Here is a 22,766-nt window from a genome sequence, read left to right as displayed (position 1 = left end):
TAACAGGTTAAACTTTCATCAATTACTATGAAGCACAAGCCAAACAGACTTGCTTTTCTTTTGGCTGCTTTTTTCACATTTTACATGGCTAAAAGAAAAATGTATTGTGCATTACATTTACATACAAAAATCTCCTCCTCTAAACTAGAAACACAAAACTAAAAGCAGTGTTTGGTTTTGCGTTTGTAGGTTTTGAAATAAATTAAGCCTCATTTCAGAAAATGAAACCTGCTGAAACCAAAAACCCTACAGTCAAAAGTTCAATGCTATGTGCTGTGCTTTCACTTAAATCAGAAGTTCCTGCACCACATGTGTGAAAATGGCAGTGACTATACTCTAAATGCTGGACCATTCCATCCTTGGCTAACTCAAAGGCCAAGAGTTTAGTAATGCTCAGTGAAAGTCCCCATTGACCATTAGACACTCATAAACAGCCCAACCACAGACCATCAGGCTGAAACTGCGCTGAACCGCTGATAAAGATAGCGGTGTGTACCTGTACACTCATTTGAGTCAAATGTGAAAAAAAAGTGAAGGGAGAGAACCAGTGAAAGACAGATAATTACTATACCTGGCGAGTTTTCCCTCTCGATATGTGCGTCCCCACGGGTGTCTGTGTTTCTGTAACGGCCAAACGTCAGGAAGCCACAGGGTAACCGATCCCTCCATCACATCCCCTTCTGCACACGCAGGCTCAGTCTCACGACAGTAATAACACTTCCCATAGAAACATGTATTATTTCCTACAAGAGAGACAATATTATCAATTACCATTGATAATGTTGCTTAAAAAGATGTCTGGAAGGAACTGTGCTGTTCATGAGAGGATTGTTTTGAAGGGGAGAGCAGTTGGTTATGAATCTTTTTTTGCAGTGAACTCAAAAATACTGCTCGACTGATGCAATTCTGTTCAACAATATACCTTCTAATACGTGTCATTTTTTTATGGAAATAGAAGGATGGAACCCATGGAATGGAAACTTGTACTTAAGGCCGTTCACACCACCAGCATACATTTCAGTGGAGCTGGTGATTTCCGTCGACGTGAGAGACAGTTGGTGGCAGGATATAAGAGACGCGACAAAGTGGAGAAATGTGGGCCATATAAATGCCCCCTTTTAAGATATGTAAAATAAGTCTGAAGGGGGTGGATTAGAATCCACTGCTGCTTCAATGTATATGTAATGAGTGATTATAATCAAGGTATTAATCAGTATTCTTCCTTCTAAATATCAAATGAGTGAATGAGCTCTCTGGAAATTTTACTTGGTTATAGAAGTTACCAGTGCGATCACTGAAATGTTCTTTTCATGTATTCTTTAATGTCTGTATTTGATATCTGAATGCAGTAACAGTGCTTGCTTATTTACCCCAGTTTCCAGAAATAAAATAGGGACTTGTTTTGTGTTTGAGACATTGTCTTCAACGCGTTAAAACATATAGGGGTCATTGAAGCCAATACTTTAAGGGACCATTTCTTACTTTCCAGTTAGACTAAAGTGTAGTTCTCCTTCAGAGAAAGAATGTATCATCTTGATGTCTTGAGAAAACTCTCCTGTTTATAGTTAGAGCCTGGCCAAATCCAACCTTGGAAAAGCTGTGTGTCGGTGTGTGTGTTAGTCTTCTTGGTTACAGGTTAAGGAACAACTGGCATTATTTGAGATTGACTGAGTTGTTGTTCTGGACATGCTGGCGCCCAGCAACCCAAATCTGAGACCTGGAAGGTCACGACGTGCCTAACTTCAGGGTCTGAGTGTCAGCTGCATAATCGATGGAGATATGCTTCCGTCTATCTGTATATGTGTGGAAAATTACTATGTTTATCTATTTCTTAGCTAATCAGAAACTGCAACCTGAAGCAAGGTCGTAGCTTAGACGGTAGGGTTTAACTGCTGTGATCTTTGTAACTGTGAGAGGGGCGGCCTACGAACTCCTGTGCGAGTCTTGAAGTCGATTTCTGCTGATGAAACTGCAAACTATCTTCAGTAAAACTTATCTTCAATTTATTATAATTCTGACTCCTCCTTTCAAACATCTGGTCATTGGGTAGTCGTCGCTGATAGCCTCGTTACGGTTAACGGCAGCAGACAGCGCAACCAATGTGCTCTGTGGGGGCCCCGCTGGGCACTGTTGGTGTAGCACCACCCCAGCAGAGTACGTCCCTGGATTGTAGGTCCAGTGCGGCGCAAACCTGCTCCATCTTTTCCATCTCAGATAGGGGATCCCCGAATTTAGTGAATCAGGCAGTTAGGGATACTAACAAAAATAGGGTTGTTTGCCAGGGATGCATCAGGAACGATCCCGACAGCGGTGTTGTTCAAAGATTGCCGCCTCCATTTCTGCAATAACTTTAGGTGAGTTTGAACCGTGATTAAGATATGGCTGAGAAATTGAGTTACTCATTCAGTAACCTGAACAGTCCTGAAACAAATAGTGAGACAGAAGAGAGCAAACGCTGTAAGCAGCTGTGCTCTGAAGCCCTCACAGAAATTAAGTAAAAGGTAGTCAGGGTTTTGATTCTGTTTGGAAATTTAAACAACAACTTGACTGGCTACAAACAAAGAAACTGAAAAAAAAAAAAATCAAAGTTTTAGCCTCGTATTGCTTATGATGATTACAAAAAGCAAGTAAAGGAAATGTTGGGTTGTTGATCATTTCCTTGGACAAGTGTGACTAAAGATAAACTCTGTGAAAACCCCTTAGAATATTTTGAGCATTTCCGTGCAGCTTATGAAAATTAATGTGCTGCCAATGACTATGAATCAGCTAGTGTAATTGAATCCGCCACTGGTGGACTGTCAAAATAATACAGGAACTCCTTATCAGTGGCTCTGTTTACATTCCTGATTGGGACACACTGCTTCAAGGGTTAGCAGTAAGTTGAAGCCGTTTGCAAGCTCACAGTGATCAAACTGTAGGCAAGGTGTCTGCTGCTGTAGTTGAGGCTGATACATGAATTCACCCGATGACAGAGTGTTTTAAATGTGGTCAGCAGGGCCATTTAGCACGTAATTGTAAATGCCCACTCAGAAGGTGTAAAACTTTTTTTTTTTAAATAAAGTGACAGAAATTTCTGTTGTTAATGTGGGTTTGAAAGTAGATCAGTGTTTAATATGACAATTAGGGCTGGGTACCGAGTTCGATACTTTTTAGGTACCGACCGAATTGCCTCGATACTATCGAGTATCGAAAAATGACTTGTTCGGTACCAGATTTCGATACCTAAGGGGTTAACTCGTCAACGTCAGTGCTCAAACAAATACATGAAATGCACAACGACACACCTAAAGTCGCTCATGCACATACACGCAAACTCTACACACACGAGACGCTGCGGAAATCTCCGCGCACATACTCATATGAGAGGCGCGCGCTCACACAAACTCGCGCACATACTCAATGAGACGCGAGCACACACAAACTCTCCACGCCCATACTCCTATGAGACGCGAGCGCGCTCGCACACACACAATACCCTAAAGATGTGGATAAGTCGATCAAAAGTGTGGCTACATTTCTCCAGGCTCGATGCCAACAGCGCGCGATGCAGTAAATTTGCGGTAAAAAAATTTGCTGCAAAGACCGGTACACGACAGATATGATGAAGACCTTGACAGTGCACGGAGTAAACATAAGAGCAGAAAGTTGTTCCGTCTTCGACTGGTAAATGAAGAGATACCTTGTCGATCAGTCTGACAGTGTTTATATTACAATAATGACCTACTGAATGTACACTGCCGTTCAAAAAATTGTTGGTTAGTCAGAATTGTTTTTCAGTAAGGATGCATTTAAGTGATCAAAAATGACCCTAAAACGTGTAATGTTACAAAGGATTTCTGTTTCAAATAAATGCTGTTCTTTTGAATTTTTTATTCATCAAAGAATCATGAAAAAATGTATCATAGTTTCCAAAATATTAAGCAGCAAACTGTTTTCATATTTCTGAAGGATCATGTGACACTGAAGTAATGGTTTTGAAAATTTAGCTTTGACATCACATGAATAAATTACATTTTGAAATATATTCAAATAAGATTTTAAATTGTAATACTATTTCACAATGTTACAAGTTTTACTGTATTTTTGATCAAACAAATTCAGCTTTGGTGAGGATGAGCTCTTTATAAAATTTTTTTTAAAAAATCCTTTGTGCACTGGCTAAGGAGCATGAATAAAGCCAAAGTTTTTCTGAGGTAATGTATTATGTAATCTTGTGTAAAATGGATTTCATAAAATGGGTATCGAAAAAAGTATCGTTCAGGAACCGGTATCGAAATCAAGGTATCGGTATCGGTATTGGTATCGACATTTTTGGAACGATACCCAGCCCTAATGACAATATTAAAGTTTTCGTCTGAAAAAGAACAAGAGATAAAAACCAGGTCAAAAAATTGAAGTCTTAAGGGAATCCTTTTGAAGGAAAGATCTATAATAATATTTTTTGTAAGTAAATTGATGAATACAGGTTGATGTAAAATTAATGCAAAAATATATAAAAATAATGTTTATTTGAAAACGCATGTCATTTCTGGCAAAGATGCCTTAAGCTGGGCTAGAGTTAAAAGACGGTAGATAAAGTCTTATGTCAGAAGTCTATGAGAGTGCAGTGTACCAGTCCTGACTGCCTCAGAGTCTCTCTCATTCAATGTCAGCTAAAAGCTGTTATCTGAGCCTGTGTCAGTGATAAGCTTTTTATAGTAAGGCACATTGTTTCAGTTGAAAACCATAGACATGGAGATGTTAAAAGAAATCATGCTACAGGCAGTTCAGATTTTATACATTTAGAGGGCAATTTGTAAATGTTTTAAAAGTAAAACTGAATGACTTTAAAGAAGTTTTTAAAATAATAATGCAGTCCTTAAATGATAGAAGTGATGTTTTTTTTTACTAGTTTATTTTAGGATCAGTAACTTCTTTGTCTCATTTTAGTCTCCACCATACAGGGCCGATTTAACAGTACACTGAATGGACGCTGTGATAACTTAATTCACTGAGTATAATCTCAGCACTGTGATTTTGCTGATTTGGAGATGTTTAATGGATTTTAGTGATTAAATACAGCTGTTATTAACCTGTCTCCATATGTTAACACTATTAGGCAACCTGATGGCTCTGGTGACTCTTGCGCCTTCCCTAAGCTCCAGAAAACAACTGATTATGTTGAAGAAAACTGGCAAAGATTCTGTTATGGGAAAGAGCGGTTACCAGTGTGCACGAGGTGATTTTTCAATGACGGGTAAGATCCTCTTTGGCCTGACAGAGGGCAACCTAAGGCTGGGGGTCACCGCCACCACTGGGCATCTCCTGATGGGAGGTGTGTTATGGGCTTTCAAAAGCCAGCTGAGACCATGAGGTGATTGTCAATTTGTTGTGGAGACAGTAACAAAACTTTTTGATTATGGGCAAGAAAAAAATTAATAGAAGTGTTGATTGTGAACTAATATGTCTATAACATAGTTTTAACTCCTGAAGGTCGTTAGACATGGTGGTGGCTAAAAATGAAGACCGCTTTTGTAGATTCAAGAAAAAGTCTGGATAACAAAGGTGAATGGTCAAAGGTTATTGTAATGAATTTAATATTACATTCTGTCTAAGTTACGGTCTTAGGAGGCTGTTGAAAAGATTATTTGTTTATAGTGACTGCTTGAGTGGAGGAAGGGATGGTACTCTGTCTGTATTTCTGTTATCGGCCTGCTAAAGCAAGCTTAAACAAAATAATGATAATGAACCAAAACAACCGCGAACAGACATGCTTTGAAACTATGTAAAATTAGGTAAAACAGAAAGAAAAATGTGATGTAAATATTTTTAGAGTTAATATCAAAAAGCGAACATTGAAAATGAGCAGTTAACATATGTGTTTCTAGTATGAGTGTGTGTGATGGTGACAGCACTTTATGTCTTGTATGTGTTAGTTTGGGGTACTCTTATTTCCTGATTTTGTGGAGATTGTGTCATTAACCTCTGGAATGAGTGTTTTATCATTACAGATGGGTTAAGTGAAACGACAAAACTTTAAAGAAGCTGATAATTCTGAGTCAATTTGATGAAAAGATGATACAGAACATGGGACAAGCTTTTATTGGATTGGTTTTCCAGCTCTGTCTGCTATTGGTAATTATGACTACTTTTGTCATTTATGATGTTGATCTGAATTACTCTCTGGATTAGTATTTATGTAAATTGGAGTTGTGAAGTGAAGATTGCCGTCCATTATGGGGTAAAAACTCTTGTCTAAATTCAAATGAGGGTCTAAATTTAAATAGACAACTAGGTGGGATCATTATGATAAACATAAAAATAATAGCCTTGACAAGTCTCTGATGTCCCCTGAGTGTACATGTGAAGTTTTAGCTCAAAATACCCCAAGATAAGTTTTTATTGCATGTTAAAATTGCCACTTTTTGGGGGTGAGCAAAAACACGGCGTTTCTGCGTATCCCTTTAAATGCAAATGAGCTGGTGCCTCCTGCCCCCTTTCAAGAAGAGGGCAGGGCTTCAAGAGCTTGTGCTCCGCTGTCAGGACGCACTGAAAATACCTGAAACTCTCAGTAGTGGCGGTCAGTTTGAATCGGAGTCAGACAATAATGCCTACAGACAGAGCCAGAGAATATATGCTGCATGGAGATAGAACAAGTATAGTTTAGTTTAATTTAATTACGGTTATATTTCATTTAAATTTAATTAACTTATGTTGTGTCTGTTGTCACTCCAGAAAATCACTGTAAGAGCTGAATAAACAGTACAAGAAGAACGCATTAAAGTCTTATCCATAAACTCTCTCTCTCCCTTGCATTATCATCAACATATTACACAAAAACACTTACAACTAACAGCAAACAAATATTCACAGACATTATGCCTTTTCGGGGGGTGCTTAATAAACCGGTAAACTTTATATTCGTAAAACAACTCCTATGAACTGTGATAAAGTGCAGGCTCTCCATTTCATTACTGCCATGATCAGTATCGCTCCAGAGACTATAAACTGGATCACGAACTGTTGGTACTGATCTAACAACTTCAACCATGGTGTCATCAGTGACTCAGATGCCGGGAGTCTATGGAGACTCTTATGTTCATTGGTACATCCAACAACAGAACGTTATGTTTTTTGGCGCAGACATTGTATACCCCCAGCTGCCACAGCGAATAAACAGAAATGGCGAACTGCTAAACAATGGCGACTGGGATCTATGCTAATAGGGCAGATTGTCACCAGTCATGGGCGCGGCTTGCCTACTATTATGTAAGAGTAGGGGGAAATCAGAAACCACACGTTTGGAGAGATTGTTAATTATTTATGGGGATTATAAAACAAGTATTGGGTGGATTTGTATAATTATAGGCTGGTTGTTTACACACACTGTAGACACACATTGGTGTTCAAACACCTTATAAAAATGAATTTTGCTTAATAGGTCCCCTTCAACTTTATGCAAATGACGAGCGAATATTAGGAGCGACAACCAATAGGAGTGAAGACTGTCAATAGTTCAGGCATAACTGGACAGCTAATTTATATAGTGATTTCACTGTTCAATATCATTGGTAAGTAAACTTATACAATGATATATATATATATATATATATATATATATATATATATATATATATATATATATATATATATAAAATTGATTATATGATGTAACAAGCAATTTAGCATCAGGGACAAGAAAACTAATGATTTGTCAAATTTGAAATTTGGCAGTATAAGCCAGTTTAAATATTTTTTTAACTATTTTGATAGATTGTTCATCTGGTTGATGATTTCATGCACTAGCACTGCTGTAGTGTATATAACAACACCTTCCATTAGCAGTCAACAATATTTATCATCTGTGATGGCATTTTCTAAATATCTGTCCAGACGTGTTTTTTGTCTTACCAAAAAATATACATAATGCCACTTCGGTGACAGTTGATTATTGTAGTATCAACAAAACTGTGGTTGGTTGTTTTACATATTGGTCAGATGGTCTCTTCCTGTCTAAGTAGGGAATTATTGTCTAATGCAAGCCCCAAACTGGACTAGACTTTATGCTGAGAATCAAAAGTCTGGTTTTGTGACACTTTTCCCCATAGCTTTCTCTCTGGCCACATATACTCATTAATACAGGCTCAGCATGTAAACATGACAAGCAGTAAAGCTGCTGCTGACTAACAGAAAAGAAAAGCATCTAAACCAGGGGTGGGGAACGTTGGTCCTGGAGGGCCACTCTCCTGCAGAGTTTAGTTCCAACCCTAATCAAACACACCTGAACAAGCTAATCAATGTCTTCAGGATCACTAAGGCTACAATCAGGTGAGTTTTTTTCAGGGTTGGAGCTAAACTCTGCAGGACAATGGCCCTCCTGGACCAACGTTCCCCACCCCTGATCTAAACGATGTAAGTACTTTGTATGAATTTTATCATTAGCTTATTTAACCCAAGTGAAGAAGTTTTTGCTACGGTCTCAAAAGTGGTGTTAACCCTTTCACACGTAAGTTTAAAATATTCTGGCTGACCCCCCAGCGTGAGTTTTTCAAGGCGACCGTTATTTAGAATGTGTCACTTTATGGTTTCCATGGTGACGCGCGTCATTGCTTGTCACGTGACACACCGCAGCAACAACAGAGCTGAATGAATGATGATCTGCTTTTATGCCATTTTTCCTTTTTTATTCAAAATATTCACAAATTTGTTAGATATGGCATGAAATATCAGATATTCCGATTGTCAAATATATGCAAGTGGAAGTGTTTTGTTGTTTAACCACCTTTATAACGATCGCGTTAGTTCGAACTTCAGCTGTATGTGCGATGGGCGCCGCCATCTTAGTTTGTGACGCAGACGCAGTTCAGAGAATCGGATCTGTTGGATTTTATACAACACGTGAATTCATCCACTTCTCCCGAAATACATAAAAGTAAGTGGCTGGTGAACTGGGAGAAGAATAGAGTAAACTTTAAAGTTACTTACACAATGTGTATCTGATATGAATAAAACGTGTCTAATTATAATCGAAAGGATTATTATTGCCTCTTCCTTTGACATCAGTGTGTATTTTACAAACTCTAAATGTATTGTTTTTTTAGTACTTATATGTCTGAAACCTAAAATAAACATTATGTGGTTGAAAACACTGAAAAGTTGTGATATATGACAGCTCTGAGCGTGCCTGTCTCTGGCTCAGCGCCAGCCAACGCGCGAAAGCACATTTGAATTTAGCAGTTGAACACGTCATGCACTGACTGTTCTAATCACACCGGTGTGATCGTACGCTCCAGGGACCAGCCTAGACTGATCACACCGGTGTGATCGTACGTGCGAAAGGGTTAATAATTGTGAAATTTCACTGGTATCTTATGTACAACTGAAATTTAGTATCATGACACCAGCAGGTGTGGAGCACAATTTTCCCTTTTCTGTGCTCGAAATGTGCGGAGCGGTTCCAGAATAGAGAAGGAAGATGAGGAACTGTGATAGAGAAGCAAAAAAAAAAAAAAAAGGAAACTGACCGTGCATCAGGAAAGTGCTCAGCAGTTGATCTGTGGCTACTGGCTTTATCTCTGTACGCAGATTCATAAACCTCCCCACCACCAGGGGCGCTCTCCTAAAACCCAGGATCCTGCAGGAAGAGATCAAGAAGCTGTCAGCATACAACTGATTGTCAGACTAGGGGCCAGATTTACTAAACAGGGCAAATTAGCGTGAGAGCGCAATTGACCGTTCGCAAAGACCCGTCCCCTTTAGTTACTGTTGCTATGGCCGACAAGCCACGCCACTCTCACGCCCCACCATGTTCTCACGCAGTGAAATATACATCGCGGAGCAAAGAGGACACTGACAACGTGCTGACAGACAGGACAGAGCAGATCACTTTTGATTTGAAACAAATTTTTCAAATTTTGTCATTTTCTAAAGAAATTTAAACAATAAATACCATTTTATGGCTCTTTAATGTGTCGTGAAAGATCGCTGTAGCGCCTCAGTTAAAGCTGCTCGTGAACCGATCATCTCTTCCTTCTAGTTAATTTATTGCATCAAATAAACATGAATGAACATCAGAAGAAATGTCGTTTCAACCGTGGAAAGACGTCAGTACACACCGTTTTTCAAGTTCAAATCCACCAACGTCAATCTACTAACTCTCCAGACTGCTTTGTCGGACAAAAATGGCGGATTATGATTGGTCAGATCGCCTGTTAATCAAACTTCCTGCGAAGAGTGAATTCCACAAAAGCGCAGATGGGAGTGTAAAGTTCAGCGCGATCTACTGACGACGCTCAAATTAAAGAACACAAACGCAGTCAGATCATATCCATAATGACCAATGCAATCTACCAGGTAGCGTCTAGTTTAAGACATGCTTTTTTGGGCGGTAAATAATGGCGCAAACACCAGTACATTGACGAGCCCAAACCTAGTAAATCACCTTGCGTGATTCAATTAAATACTCTCCTCCCATAAATTGTGTGTCTGAAAGGGAAACTCCCACAAATGCATTTGTAATAAGATCAGCTGTAAAAATAACCCTGTCCACACCTTTGCTTAGTAAATCCTGACTGTAGATTTTTTTTTAACACCAAAAGAGGGTTTGTGCTGGTGCAAGCTGTTAGTAAATCTGGCCCTAGATATAAATGCCATGTAAGATGGACAGGGTTTTTTTGTGCACTACTGATAGTGTTTCAGTGACATAATTAATCATGTATTGATCAAGATGACGATTAGGAATTTTCACTAGAGCAGGGGTTTTCGAACTTGGGTCTGGGACCTCCAGTAGGCTGCAAGGGCCCATGGAAAAGTTCAGAGAAAAATATTATTCTAAATAAAACATAGATTTAAATCATCTGACATTATTACTGTTGACTGTTATTCTGCTTTCTAAAAACTGGTAGCATGAGATTAATTCATTATTTTAATCTATTGACAGCTATTTTAACCGTATTCTAATATTCAAATTTTCCAGATAGTACTTTACACATTTCTTTTTTCATAATATATAGGGGTCTTTAAAGCTGCATTCAGTAACTTCGGGATTTCTTCGCTGTATTCTCGCTTTTTGCTCGCAGGTTTCTCTCTAGAGCTCCCCCCACAGCTTCGGAATAGATATTTGACAACACTGTTGTAAAAACTCGTTGGCTATTCTCAGACACCAGAGGCTAGTAGATCAACGACATCAAAGCAGATGGGATATAATTTAAAACGTCTTCTTCATTCGGGTTCGGACAGCGTGAGGGAATGCAATAATGACGGCATTTTAGCAGATTTATTTTGGCCGTAAAGCAATTGTTTACATCGCGAGACCTGATATCACGCGAGACTTCCTGACGTGGCGGCCGGCGGCCCGCCGCCCCAAAGTTGCAAGTGCGTATTTTCCACTCTCGGGCACCAGGGGGGTGCGAAACGACCACCATTCACCCCGAAATAAGTAATATAACCATTCCAATGACTCCGAAGCTGTTCAGTTAAGGTAAAAAAAGTTACTTAGTTCACCTTTAAAATATACTACTGTTCAAAAGTTTGAGGTCAGTAAGATTTTTTGGTTACATTTATTTGAAGGTGTCCATATTACAATGTAATTATACATTTAATAACTGAGTAATAATAATTAACTACATGTACTTAGTATAGGATTAGGTTTTGATTTAGGGTTAGTTGCATGTAATTATGCATCATTTATAGTTACTACTACAGAAATTACATGTAAAGTGTAACAAGGACACTGTAAAATAATTTTTTTGAAAAAAGTATCTCATGCTCACCAAGGCTGCATTTATTTGATAAAAAAAAAAAAAAAAAAAAAAACAGTAAAAACAGTGATATTCATCATCATTACTCTAGTCTTCAGTGTCACACGATCCTTCAGAAATCATTCTATGATGATGATTTGCTGCTCAAAAAACATTTCTGATTATTATTATCAATATCCAAAACAGTTGTGCTGCTTAAATTGTGGAAACGGTGACAAAAAAAATTCAGGATTCTTTGATGAATAGAAAGTAAAAAAAAAAAAGAAGAAAGTCTGAAAAATCTTCAAAGTAATTTAATACACACACACTATATACACACACTTGTGCTCAGAATTGCCACATTGGGATAAATGTTTTTCTCCAAAACATGTTGGCCACAATTATTTGTCCCCTTTTATTAAATACTTTTTGCAATCTCCTTTTTTCAAGATAACAGCTCTGACCATTCCTCCATACAGAATCTCTCCAGATCCTTCAGATTCCCAGATCCATGTTGGCGTTTCTCTTCAGTTCAGCCCACTCAGTTTCTATAGGGTTCAGGGCAGGGGACTGGGACGGTCATGGCAGAAGCTTCATTTTGTGCTCAGTGACCCATTTTTGTGTTGATTTTGAAGTTTGTTTTGGACAGTTGTCCTGATGGAAGATCCAACCACGGCCCATTATACGATTTCTAGCAGAAGCGGTCAGGTTTAGATTTTTTATCTGTTGGTATTTGCTGGAATCCATAATACCATGCATCTGAACAAGAAGTCCAGGACCTCCAACAAAAAATAGGCCCACAACATTAAAGATCCAGCAGTATACTTAACCGTGGGCATGGGGTACTTTTTATCCCTGTTCGCACCAAACACATCTGGTGGGTTTGTTGCCAAAAAGCTCTTTTTTTATTTTCATCTGACTATAGAATCCGGTCCCTTTTGAAGTTCCAGTCATGTCTGACAACTGAATATGCTGGAGTTTATTTTTGGAGGAGCGAGGAGGATTTTTCTTGAAACCCTCCCAAACAACATGTGGTTGTGTAAGGGTTGTCTGATAATTTTTTTAGGCTTTCTGACCCCCAAGACTCAACTAATCTCTGCAATTCTCCATCTGTGATCCTTGGAGAGTCTTTGGCCACTCAAACTTTCCTCCTCGCCGTGCATTAAGACAATATAGACACACGTCCTCTTCCAGGCAGATTCATAGCATCTTTAGTTGATTGGAACTTCTTAATTATTGCCCTGATGGTCAAAATGGGGATTTTCAATGCTTAAGCTATTTTCTTACAGCCACTTTCTATTTTGTAAAGCTCAACAATCTTTTGCTGCACCGAACGAACTAGATTCGTTGGTTTTACTAATTGTGATGGATGATTAAGTGAATTTGGCCTTTGTGTTTCCTCATATTTATACTCCTGTGAAACAAGAAGTCATAGCGAGACAATTTCATGCTCCTAGTCCCCCTGGTGTGCTAAAAAAAGGTAAATATTAATGGGAATATACTTCAGAGATATTTTACTCGTAAAAAAATTCTAGGGGTGGCAATAATTGTGGGCAATGTGTTTTGGAGAAAAACATTTATTTAATTAATGTGTTTTTTATTTATAAGAGTTTCTAGACAAGCTGAGCACTGTAACCAATCAAAGACAGAAGTGAATCTGAGGCCCTTTTTCTTTAACTCTCATGTCATTCCAAGTCTGCATGCAGTTATTTTTCTTGTTGAACACCCACAACCTTCAATGCCACAAAAAAATGTGAGTTCACACAGTATCCTCTGGAAATAAGAAACATTGCCTGGCAAGAAGCTTTAGTCGAAAGAAAAACGTTGGCAATTTGCAAATTACTCTAATGATCACAGTCAAAGTTATTTTTTTTTTTTGTGGCTTTTTTGGATAGGACAGTAGAGTTTTTTACAGGAACGTGTGGGGTAGAGAGAGAGAGACTCTTGCCGAACCAGCTTCTAACACCATGTTTGCGAACAGTCAATAAGCTCACGCTGAACAGGAAGTCAAACAAGTCATATGAAACCTTTGATCAATCTCTAGTCAGAACATTCAAGTTTTAGTCAGTCATATTGCTTACAAGTGTAATGTATTTGAAATTTCATTATCAGGATTTTTATGTGGTGTTGATTTTCTGATGTATAAAACAGCATTTATGTAATTCAGAAGCATAATTCTCAGCTTTGATGTTTTAAATGTGTACACTGAGCATTTCTGGGCGTGTCCCAGGGGTTAATTTTTACTAAATCGAACAGATTCAATTTGGTTGTATATGAGACTTAAAATCAAGATGTGTAATTATTTGTTATTATTATGCAGCCCTAGTGTGTGTTTGTGTGTGTGTGTGTACACATTACCTGTCCAAGTGGAAAGCAGCAATTTCTGCATTATGCCGATCGTACCCTGCATACGGCTCTCCCTCGACCACATAATCTCTAGTGTACCTAATAATGAGAGAAAATAAAGTAGATGTATACAACAAAGGCAGACACAAAGATGCAACTTAAAAGACTAGAGTTATCCATGTCCTAATGAACTCAGGCGAAACCAAGTGTGCAAGCTATTCAATTAAATTATTAGTTGTCGTCTTCATGTCTGGAGTGTCGTGTTGTGTGTACACACCCAAACTGAATCCTCATGGGATCAAATTACGCAAGGAATAATTGAAGACAGGCCGCTGAATTAGAAGAAAAATTATTTTGTGTGCATGTTTATTTTTCTAATAATTCAACTGCTCGGAGTCAATTATTCCGCTTATACTACAGTTACCACACCTCGAAACATTGTTCAGATGATGTATTTCAAGACGTTTGTCCAGTTTTTGGTAAATGTAATACTAATTTCTTACGCATCTAATCCCACGCCTCCGTTGCTAATTCCAAAACGTAATTTTAGAGTTAGTAACAGAGGTTTGAGCCACTGATAGCAGACTAATGCTGGGGACACACTTAACGACTAGCTGAAACAGACTGAACTGAACACACTTACAGAATGTTTCCATCGACTGCAGCAGATTTTAAACACCGACTGTGTGAACACATAACTGATCATGCCCAAAGGTCGCGTTTAGTCTAAGTATCAAATTACATTCATAATCGGCCTTACAGTAAGTGTGTCCCCGGCTTTATGCAGTTATTAATGAAGTTATTAAAGAGAGAGAGAGGTAGCAATAATGAGACAGAAAAGCATGTGCATCAATATTATTTAATTTATTTATTCAATTCGTTTTAATTTGTTAATTCTTTTTTTCTATTATTGACAGTAGGCTAGCCTAATTAATGAAACACAAAGCACTTTTAACAAGTAGGCCTATCAATATTTATTTATTTGTTATATTATCAGCAATAATTACGAAACCCCGTGCAGCAGGACTATCAATTTATTTATATATTCAGTTTAATTTTCTATTGATTATAGATAGGACTATATACTTAATTTTTTCAAATTAAACTGCACATTTCCATTCATTGTGAAGTTAGACATCGAAAATGGCAGATCAAGCATGGGGCTGCATGTTTTTTCTTGTTATGAATTGTATCCTTTTTTTCCCATTATTACAGTCAACTACGCAAAGTGATATGGAACTAATGCAGTCGAGACCTGCCTGGAACTACTTTAGCCGTACGTTTCCCTGAAAATAATCGCACACCTTAGAACGTTCGTCAACCAATCAGATTCAAGCATTCAACAGCCCTGTAGTATGAACGATATTAAATATCAGACATGTTCTGGCTGGCTATGATCGCATGGTGTCACACAGCATTTTCACATTCAGTGTGGACACTATGTTATGATTAGAGTAATTAGTCAAACTACTCATAACGTAAATACACACACACACACACTCCCTACCTGTTATTACTTGTTCCTTAAACAGCAGGTATGTAATGAGCAAGCATAATATTGTTTTAATAGTTTCAATATAACCCAGGACTGTCTCCAACACACAACGCCCACATAAGTCTTAATGCCAGACCAATTTTTCAAACTTGTTGGGTAGACTCGACTGTATATAATCCTATAATACAGTGGCTATTACACCCACAAGAAACATGAGTACTGTGGCCATGGCCTGCTTGGAAACCTGAAATATATATTTTTTTTCCTTTCCAGAATATATTGATGTTATTGAGGTTAAGAGTGCTGCAAAAAAACAAACATTGTTTTCACATTAAGGCAAATGTGCAGACAGCATTTATTCTTCCATGTCATTCTGAAACTATAGACACCACAGCAGATTTTTTAGAAGAAAACAAAAACAAAGTAAAAGCTCAAAGTAATAAATACTCCAGGTGTAACCCTACCGTTGCAATCTATTCAACGTTATATTAACTTCCTATTTGGAAGATAACCCACATTCCACTTTGAATGGCACACCCAATTCAGCCGTTTGGGGCCAACATGTTCAGTGCGCATGGACTGTGAAAGCTCAGTCTGGATGTGAAGCCATCACAGATAAGGTGTGTTTGATCGATGACCTCAGTGATGAAGGGCAGCAGGAGAGTTTCCTCACTTATCTAAAGTCCCTGTAGATCCACGATAAATCTAATAGGCTCAGATGAGAGCAGACAGCTAAACTCACCTGAAGTTATGTCAGATCAGCTTTGAGCTTTAAATGCACATGCTATTTTATTCGAGAAATATCCTGGTAATACTTTACAAATAGGTTAAATTTGTTACCATAACTATAGTATTTTATTCTATACAACATCTTTTACATCATTTATTAATGCAGGCTGATGTTAATTTACAAATACACTGATGCTTTTTTTAATTAATTAATATTTGTATACATTAACACATTTTTATTACTATACTTTTATTCAGCAAAGATGCATTTAATTGATCAAAAGTGACAGTAAAGACATTTTAAATGTTAAAAAATAAATGTAATTTGAACTTTCTATTCATCGAACCATGAAAAAAAAAAAGATCATGGTTTCCAGATAAATATTAAGCAGAACAACTCTTTTCAACATTGATAATAATCAGAAATGTTTCTTGAGCAGCAAACCATCATATTAGAATGATTTCTGAAGGATCATGTCACACTGAAGACTGGAGTAATGGTAATGAAAATTCAGCTTTACCATCACAGGAATATATATATATTTTTAAAATATATTAAAATAGAAAACAATTATTTTAAATTGTAACAATATTTCACAATATTGCTGTTTAATTGTATTTTTTTTATCAAATAAATGCAGCCTTGGTGAGTATAAGAGACTTCTTTCAAAACATTAGAATGGTAGTCTATATGTAGAAAATACATTAACCTAATTTAATAAATGCTGAGAAAATGATTTTGGGTGGTTGTGGTTTTCTACTGCAACAGCAATTGTCCATTTTTTATTTCATGGTGCCTTTAAGATGGGCGGCAGGTCCTAAACCTCGGCTAGCAGATGTTTGGTAATGAATTGTTTGTGTCGCATTTTCTGTTGCTTCCTGTTTGTATTTTTGTTTCATTTGTATTCTGTTCTACTGTAGTTATTGCTCTTGCTTTACTACACATTGTGAAGCGTGCTCAGGTCCCTGAAAGGCAGAGTATAAATAACAAAGACTATTATTACGTCTCTTATTCATTCATCTCTTTTTCTGTTTCACTCACTGGCTTTTTCGTTCTCTAATTTGCTCACTCGCTCTTCCCCTCACTCTCCCTCTCGCTAAATCACTCACTCTTTTCATTTGGACTTCATTCAGACTCTCATTACTTTCTCTCTTTCGTTCCCCATATTAATCATCTTCTCCTCACCTCTTGGGTTTGAATACCACTTTCTGTCCTCCGTCGAGCACCAGCAGGGCTTTCAGCTGGGTGCCTTTATAGCCCACATCCGCCCTCTCCACGCGAGCGGTGGCCAGGGCGTTCAGCACAGCGGCGAGCTCGGGCGTCTCGTCCGGGTACACCTCCCGCGGACCCACCCACTGGGCGGCCACTTCCCAGGGCGACTGCAAGGTGTGTGTGAGGCGAGCTCCTTTGGCCAGGGCCAGGCTGGCCTCCATCTTGCGAAAGGCCCGGAGGTCCCGGCGGCTGGCGGCCGATCCCTCTCCTCCATCCAGCAGGAAGACCTTGGCCAGGCCGAGGAGAAAGAGCACAGCGCACAGCACCACCACACGCTGCTTCAGCTTCATCACCTCCTGCAGCCACCACACCTGAGTCTGCCAGGAGACACGCACTCACGCCTGGGACATGGCACTGCCCGCTGTCTCACCACCAACACCACCACCACCGGACGGGGGTGAGGACGGAAGACACTTCCTGTGAGAAGAGAGAGAGCGCTTATCATTTTAACCGAGCACAGTATTTGACTCAGAATAGGTCTATCATGAGCCAGTGCTGTTATTTATTAAGGCTGTGAACAAAACTGTACTAAACATAATGTGTAGTGCACTTCTCATCTCATAACTGCGATAATCTTTGTGCTTTGTTACTTTTGATAGTATCAGCTTTCAAATTGTGTCAATTTATACCACTTTGGCACTCTTTAATGTGGTGTGAATTGATCATCTCTTTTGCTTTTCTACTTGTTATGGCACGAAATAAACATGAATGAACATTTTGAAAGATACTTATTAAAATCTGTATCATGGCACATGTAATCGGTAAATCAGCGTTTCAACTGTGGAAAGACGTCAATAAAACAGCTTGTAAACTTTCACATAAGAAAAGCCTCAGAAAAGCCATTCAATGTCCAAAACTCGACAGTTAGCTAGAAAAATTAACTCTAGTGAGGAATATTTTCTAAATAATATGCACTATATTTCATATTCATTATATTTTTAATTAATCCTGTTCTTCAATATTTAATGTCTAAATGAATCCATCGAATGAATAAACGAATAAAGTAAAAATTATATCGATAACACTATTTTACAGTGTCCTTGTTACACGTTACATGTAGTTACTAAAATAATAACAACACATTATGCATAATCACATGCAACTAACCCTAAATCAAAACCTAACCCTATAGCAAGTACAAGTTAATTAATATTACACATCGTAAAAAGGACACCTCAAAATAAAGTGTAACCATTGTATCATTAAAAGGTTATTATAAAAACTGCCGTGTGCAATAATTTTCATTTTAACCTTTAATATTATAGTAATGTATCAAATGACAGGGTTACAGCATTAGTTCAGCGATTTCTTTTCCCTTGAAAAATCTGGCATGTACTGTACCTGATATACATCCTAACGAATCGATATTGAATTGAATCAATATTGGAAATGAATTGAATGATGAGATTTGTGTCAACACCCTATGGATTATCTTGTACTGTGAGACTGACAATGACAGGCGCACTTCACATAAGAGCACTCACTGATGCAGGAGAGCTTCCTCCGTTATATAAGGTCGTGTGTGTGCGTTAGCGTTTGACGTGACGACCTCTCACACACTTCAATCCTGCTAACATATGATCTGGAGTCCAGCCCAGTGTTGTGTTCAGGGTGGGGCTCAGGTGTGTCTGTCTGTTACTGTCTGGAGGACGAGTCTGCTTTCTGTGCCATCTCTCTGAGCAGGTTTGATCTCCTTAAAGAAGAAAAACAAGACAAAAATAAGTACACAAAGCTTACGGTGCATCAATAATTACAGCTAAACTAGGTGGGTCAATGCAGTCTATCAGTTTATTCAAAATGCAATTCATACATGAATTTTGTGCTGCTTAACATTTTTGTGGAAACCCTGATTTACTGTCTTTACGGTCACTTTCCATCAATTTAATGTGTCCTTGCTGAGCAGTGAAGTATATTATCTTGTACCGTCAACATACATGCATTGAGTAAACATATGTTTATAAACTTGTGCATGCACACGAACACATCACTACTGTGATGTACACCGAATGGCTCACTTTGATGAGAGGATGGATTAGACCGACTGTCTTATAACAAACGTGCAAGACTCATGATGGACCTCAGGGTGTAAATAAAAAGAGAAAGAGCCACCCAAGCAGCATTCTCTCGGCCCAAACTCACTGCGGTGCTGAGCAAACACAGACTTCCTGATCTCAGCCTGGGGCTTAGGCCTATCTGTGTTTGAGACTTCTACTAAACACAAATACACATTTACTACAGCGCTCTGTGAGCTCACCGAGCCCACTCACGGCAACGGCATAAAGCCAATCGATTGGCAGACATCCATAAAAGACATCGCTTTGATTATAGAACATAAGACGAAAAATCACAATGCAAAGTTTTTTTTTCTAAAGCTATATCGATCTGTGTCGATTCTCTTCTGGTGCCTTTAAACATCTCTTTAGAGCTAAGATGACAAATGCTCATCCAAGGCTCAATGATAAAGATGGCCTGATACAGTTTGAGAGTTTCAGGTCAATAAATCTTATACTCTATAATTATGTGCATGCACTTTTTTTAAACATATAAATTGGTTTTCTGGGATGCACTCATTGCACTTAACATTGTTTTTGCAAATTTTGTTGATTTAAATGCGTCACGAATGTCTCCATCCGTCATGGAGTTTCCTTATAGCTGTAGAACTTCCAGCTATTATTGCAGTTCTGTTCTCGAAATTGTTTAGTCAAGCGGTATGCCAAGAGTGGAGCTATTGAGTCCAACAACTGAACTGAAACATTTCACTGTTGTGTTCCAGACTACAGTATAGCCCCTTTCACACAGAGATTCCGGAAAATACACGGATAAAGTGACCCGGGATTTGACCCGGGTTCGTTTGATTTTGGTTCATTCACACTGCCAGTGATCTACCGGAATCAGAGAGCGCGTTCACACACAACCCGTGTATGTCCCGGAAAGACACGTGACATCGATGTGACTTGTAATGTCTCAGCAGCGTCTTCAGTTTGCTTATGAGCTGCGATTTCTCTCTCGAGAAACCACGCTTGTGCATTTATTTCTCTGATTCGATCATAAAATTGCGCATTTCGTACCGTTTCACAGCTGGCGAACGATCCCGGCTTCAGCGTCATCACTACGACACGGCATTATTACGGCTTTTGTTCACACAGCGCGCGTCCCGGGACTGAACACGGCAATGTTACTAGGTCCCCAACCCGGCATCGATCCCGGCTTTAAACCCGGGTCGTGTTTGCGTTCACACAGAAGGCGTTCCGGCAATTTGCCGGCAATTTCCCGGGTTCAATGCGCTGTGTGAAAGGGGCTTATGTGAGCGGAGAGGAGTGAAGCTGAGCATTCAGAAGTTTGGGGTCAGTAAGATTTGAAAGTCTCTTATGCTCACCAAGGCTGCATTTATTTGATCAAAAATACAGTAAAACAGTAATATTGTGAAACTGTTTTCTATTTGAATGTGTTTTCAAATTTAATTTATTCCTGTGACCAAAGCTGAATTTTCAGCATCCAGTCTTCATTGTGTCACATCAGAAATCATTCTAATATGATGCTCAAGAAACATTTTGTGAAAATAGTTGTACTGACTAATATTTGTATGGAAATCAGTCTGTGATGCATTTTTTCCCCCCAAAATAAAAAAAAATAAAAAAAAGCATTTATGTGAAATTGAAAAGTCTTTACTGTTTGATCAATTAAACGCATCCTTGCTGATTTAATATTAATTTCTGTTAAAAAAATCATACTGATTCCCAAATTTTTTAATGCTAGTTTATCTGAGATATATATATATATATATATATATATATATATATATATATATATAGTGTGATTTCTAGACTCAACAATATATATATATATATATATATATATATATACACACACACACATATACATATATGTATGTATATTGTTGAGTCTAGAAATCACATATCCAGATTCTAACTGCAGCAATATCACCCCCTTTTTAAAAATCAGGGTAGTAACTGGACCCAACACACACACAGACCCCATGAGGTCCACAGTCAGTGGCGACACCCGTCTCGCAAACACTGGAAAACATCTTGAATGAGCCTCTAACAGAGAAGAGCTCTCACACAGTAAGTATTTTATCCATATTAAAACAGCCCTGCATTTGAACACTACTAGTCCAGATCATCCAGATCTCTGCAAATGTCTGGTCTTCGGTCGAGTGATCAACTCATCATCATACACACACACACATCCAGGTGAGTAAGTGTAACATTACATCCATCATGACCGCCTGCAGCATATCCTGTACACGCAGGCACTAATGATGCTACACACTCCGCCATTCATACGGACTCCAGCTACACGCTAACACACGGCTGTCACACCTGAACTACTAACTGTTACACAAACAGGTTCAAGTGTAGACTTGTGCATGAAAACAGACGGGCTTTTACATTTAAGATGCTCAGTAAGGTGATGTTCCACTGCTGTCATGCGTTTAAACACACCTAATACTGACTGTTATCATATTTACGCAATACAAGGAATCAGTTGACACAAAAACAGTTTGTTTAATATCCAAAAGTTAATAGAAATGTGTTTTCCCAGTCAAATGTCGCGAAATTGTATGCATTTTAAACGCTATAACGTTAATGCTAATAGCGGTTAGCCAGCTAGCCCCAAATTCCCTCGTTTCTTCATATTACAGCGATAAAATCACCACAGAAATAATTCAACGACAGCTCTGAGTTCACCGAAGGTGTGCCTCTTTATACGAGTGTCAGTAGTTGCTGTTAGTGAGTTAGAGTCCTAGTTTTTAGTCAGAGTATACCCGCACGGCTAACAAGCTAACAGTGAAACCGTGACATTTGAATGTATCGACTCACCCTTGCGCTACTGATGAAACAGAAAACCCCCGACTCTCAGTTGGTCGCGGTTAAGACGCGTTTATCATCGATATCCAGCCGTCTGTCCGTCAGGCTCCATTCACTGCAGCTATTCATGTGTGTGATTCTCTGTGTTCGGCTCTTCCTGGCTGAATGTGAACACACAAACCCTCCGCGTCTTAAAGTGAACACGGCATATTAGTGTTCATGGGCATTTAGTTAACGGAATAAAAAAATAAAGCGAATAACTATCGTCATTTCAATTACGGCATCTATTTTTCTATACACACACATTGTGTTTTCATGTTTTCCATAGACATGATTAACTGTATATTCTATCCCCTTAAAATAACCCCACCCCT

At 38.5% G+C, this 22,766-nt stretch overlaps 1 protein-coding gene across 1 annotated transcript in view; it reads right to left on the bottom strand.

The window, feature by feature from the left end:
* Window positions 1–22,766, bottom strand: part of fam20b (FAM20B glycosaminoglycan xylosylkinase) — a 30,847-nt gene extending 8,081 nt beyond the window's left edge. The window contains exons 1-6 of the mRNA XM_084433240.1: window positions 22,405–22,766; window positions 19,045–19,253; window positions 17,474–17,977; window positions 14,076–14,162; window positions 9,504–9,613; window positions 572–743 (exon numbers count right to left, since the gene is read on the bottom strand). Coding sequence (XP_084289366.1) covers window positions 572–743; window positions 9,504–9,613; window positions 14,076–14,162; window positions 17,474–17,850 — 746 coding nt within the window. The 5' untranslated portion in view covers window positions 17,851–17,977; window positions 19,045–19,253; window positions 22,405–22,766. The remainder of the gene's footprint in view (window positions 1–571; window positions 744–9,503; window positions 9,614–14,075; window positions 14,163–17,473; window positions 17,978–19,044; window positions 19,254–22,404) is intronic.

The sequence above is a fragment of the Rutilus rutilus genome (genome assembly GCF_951802725.1).
Source record: "Rutilus rutilus genome assembly, chromosome: 15".
NCBI classification, from domain to species: Eukaryota; Metazoa; Chordata; class Actinopteri; order Cypriniformes; family Leuciscidae; genus Rutilus; species Rutilus rutilus.
Note: the sequence above shows the minus strand (reverse complement) of the source record. Positions and strands in the feature narration are given on the sequence as shown.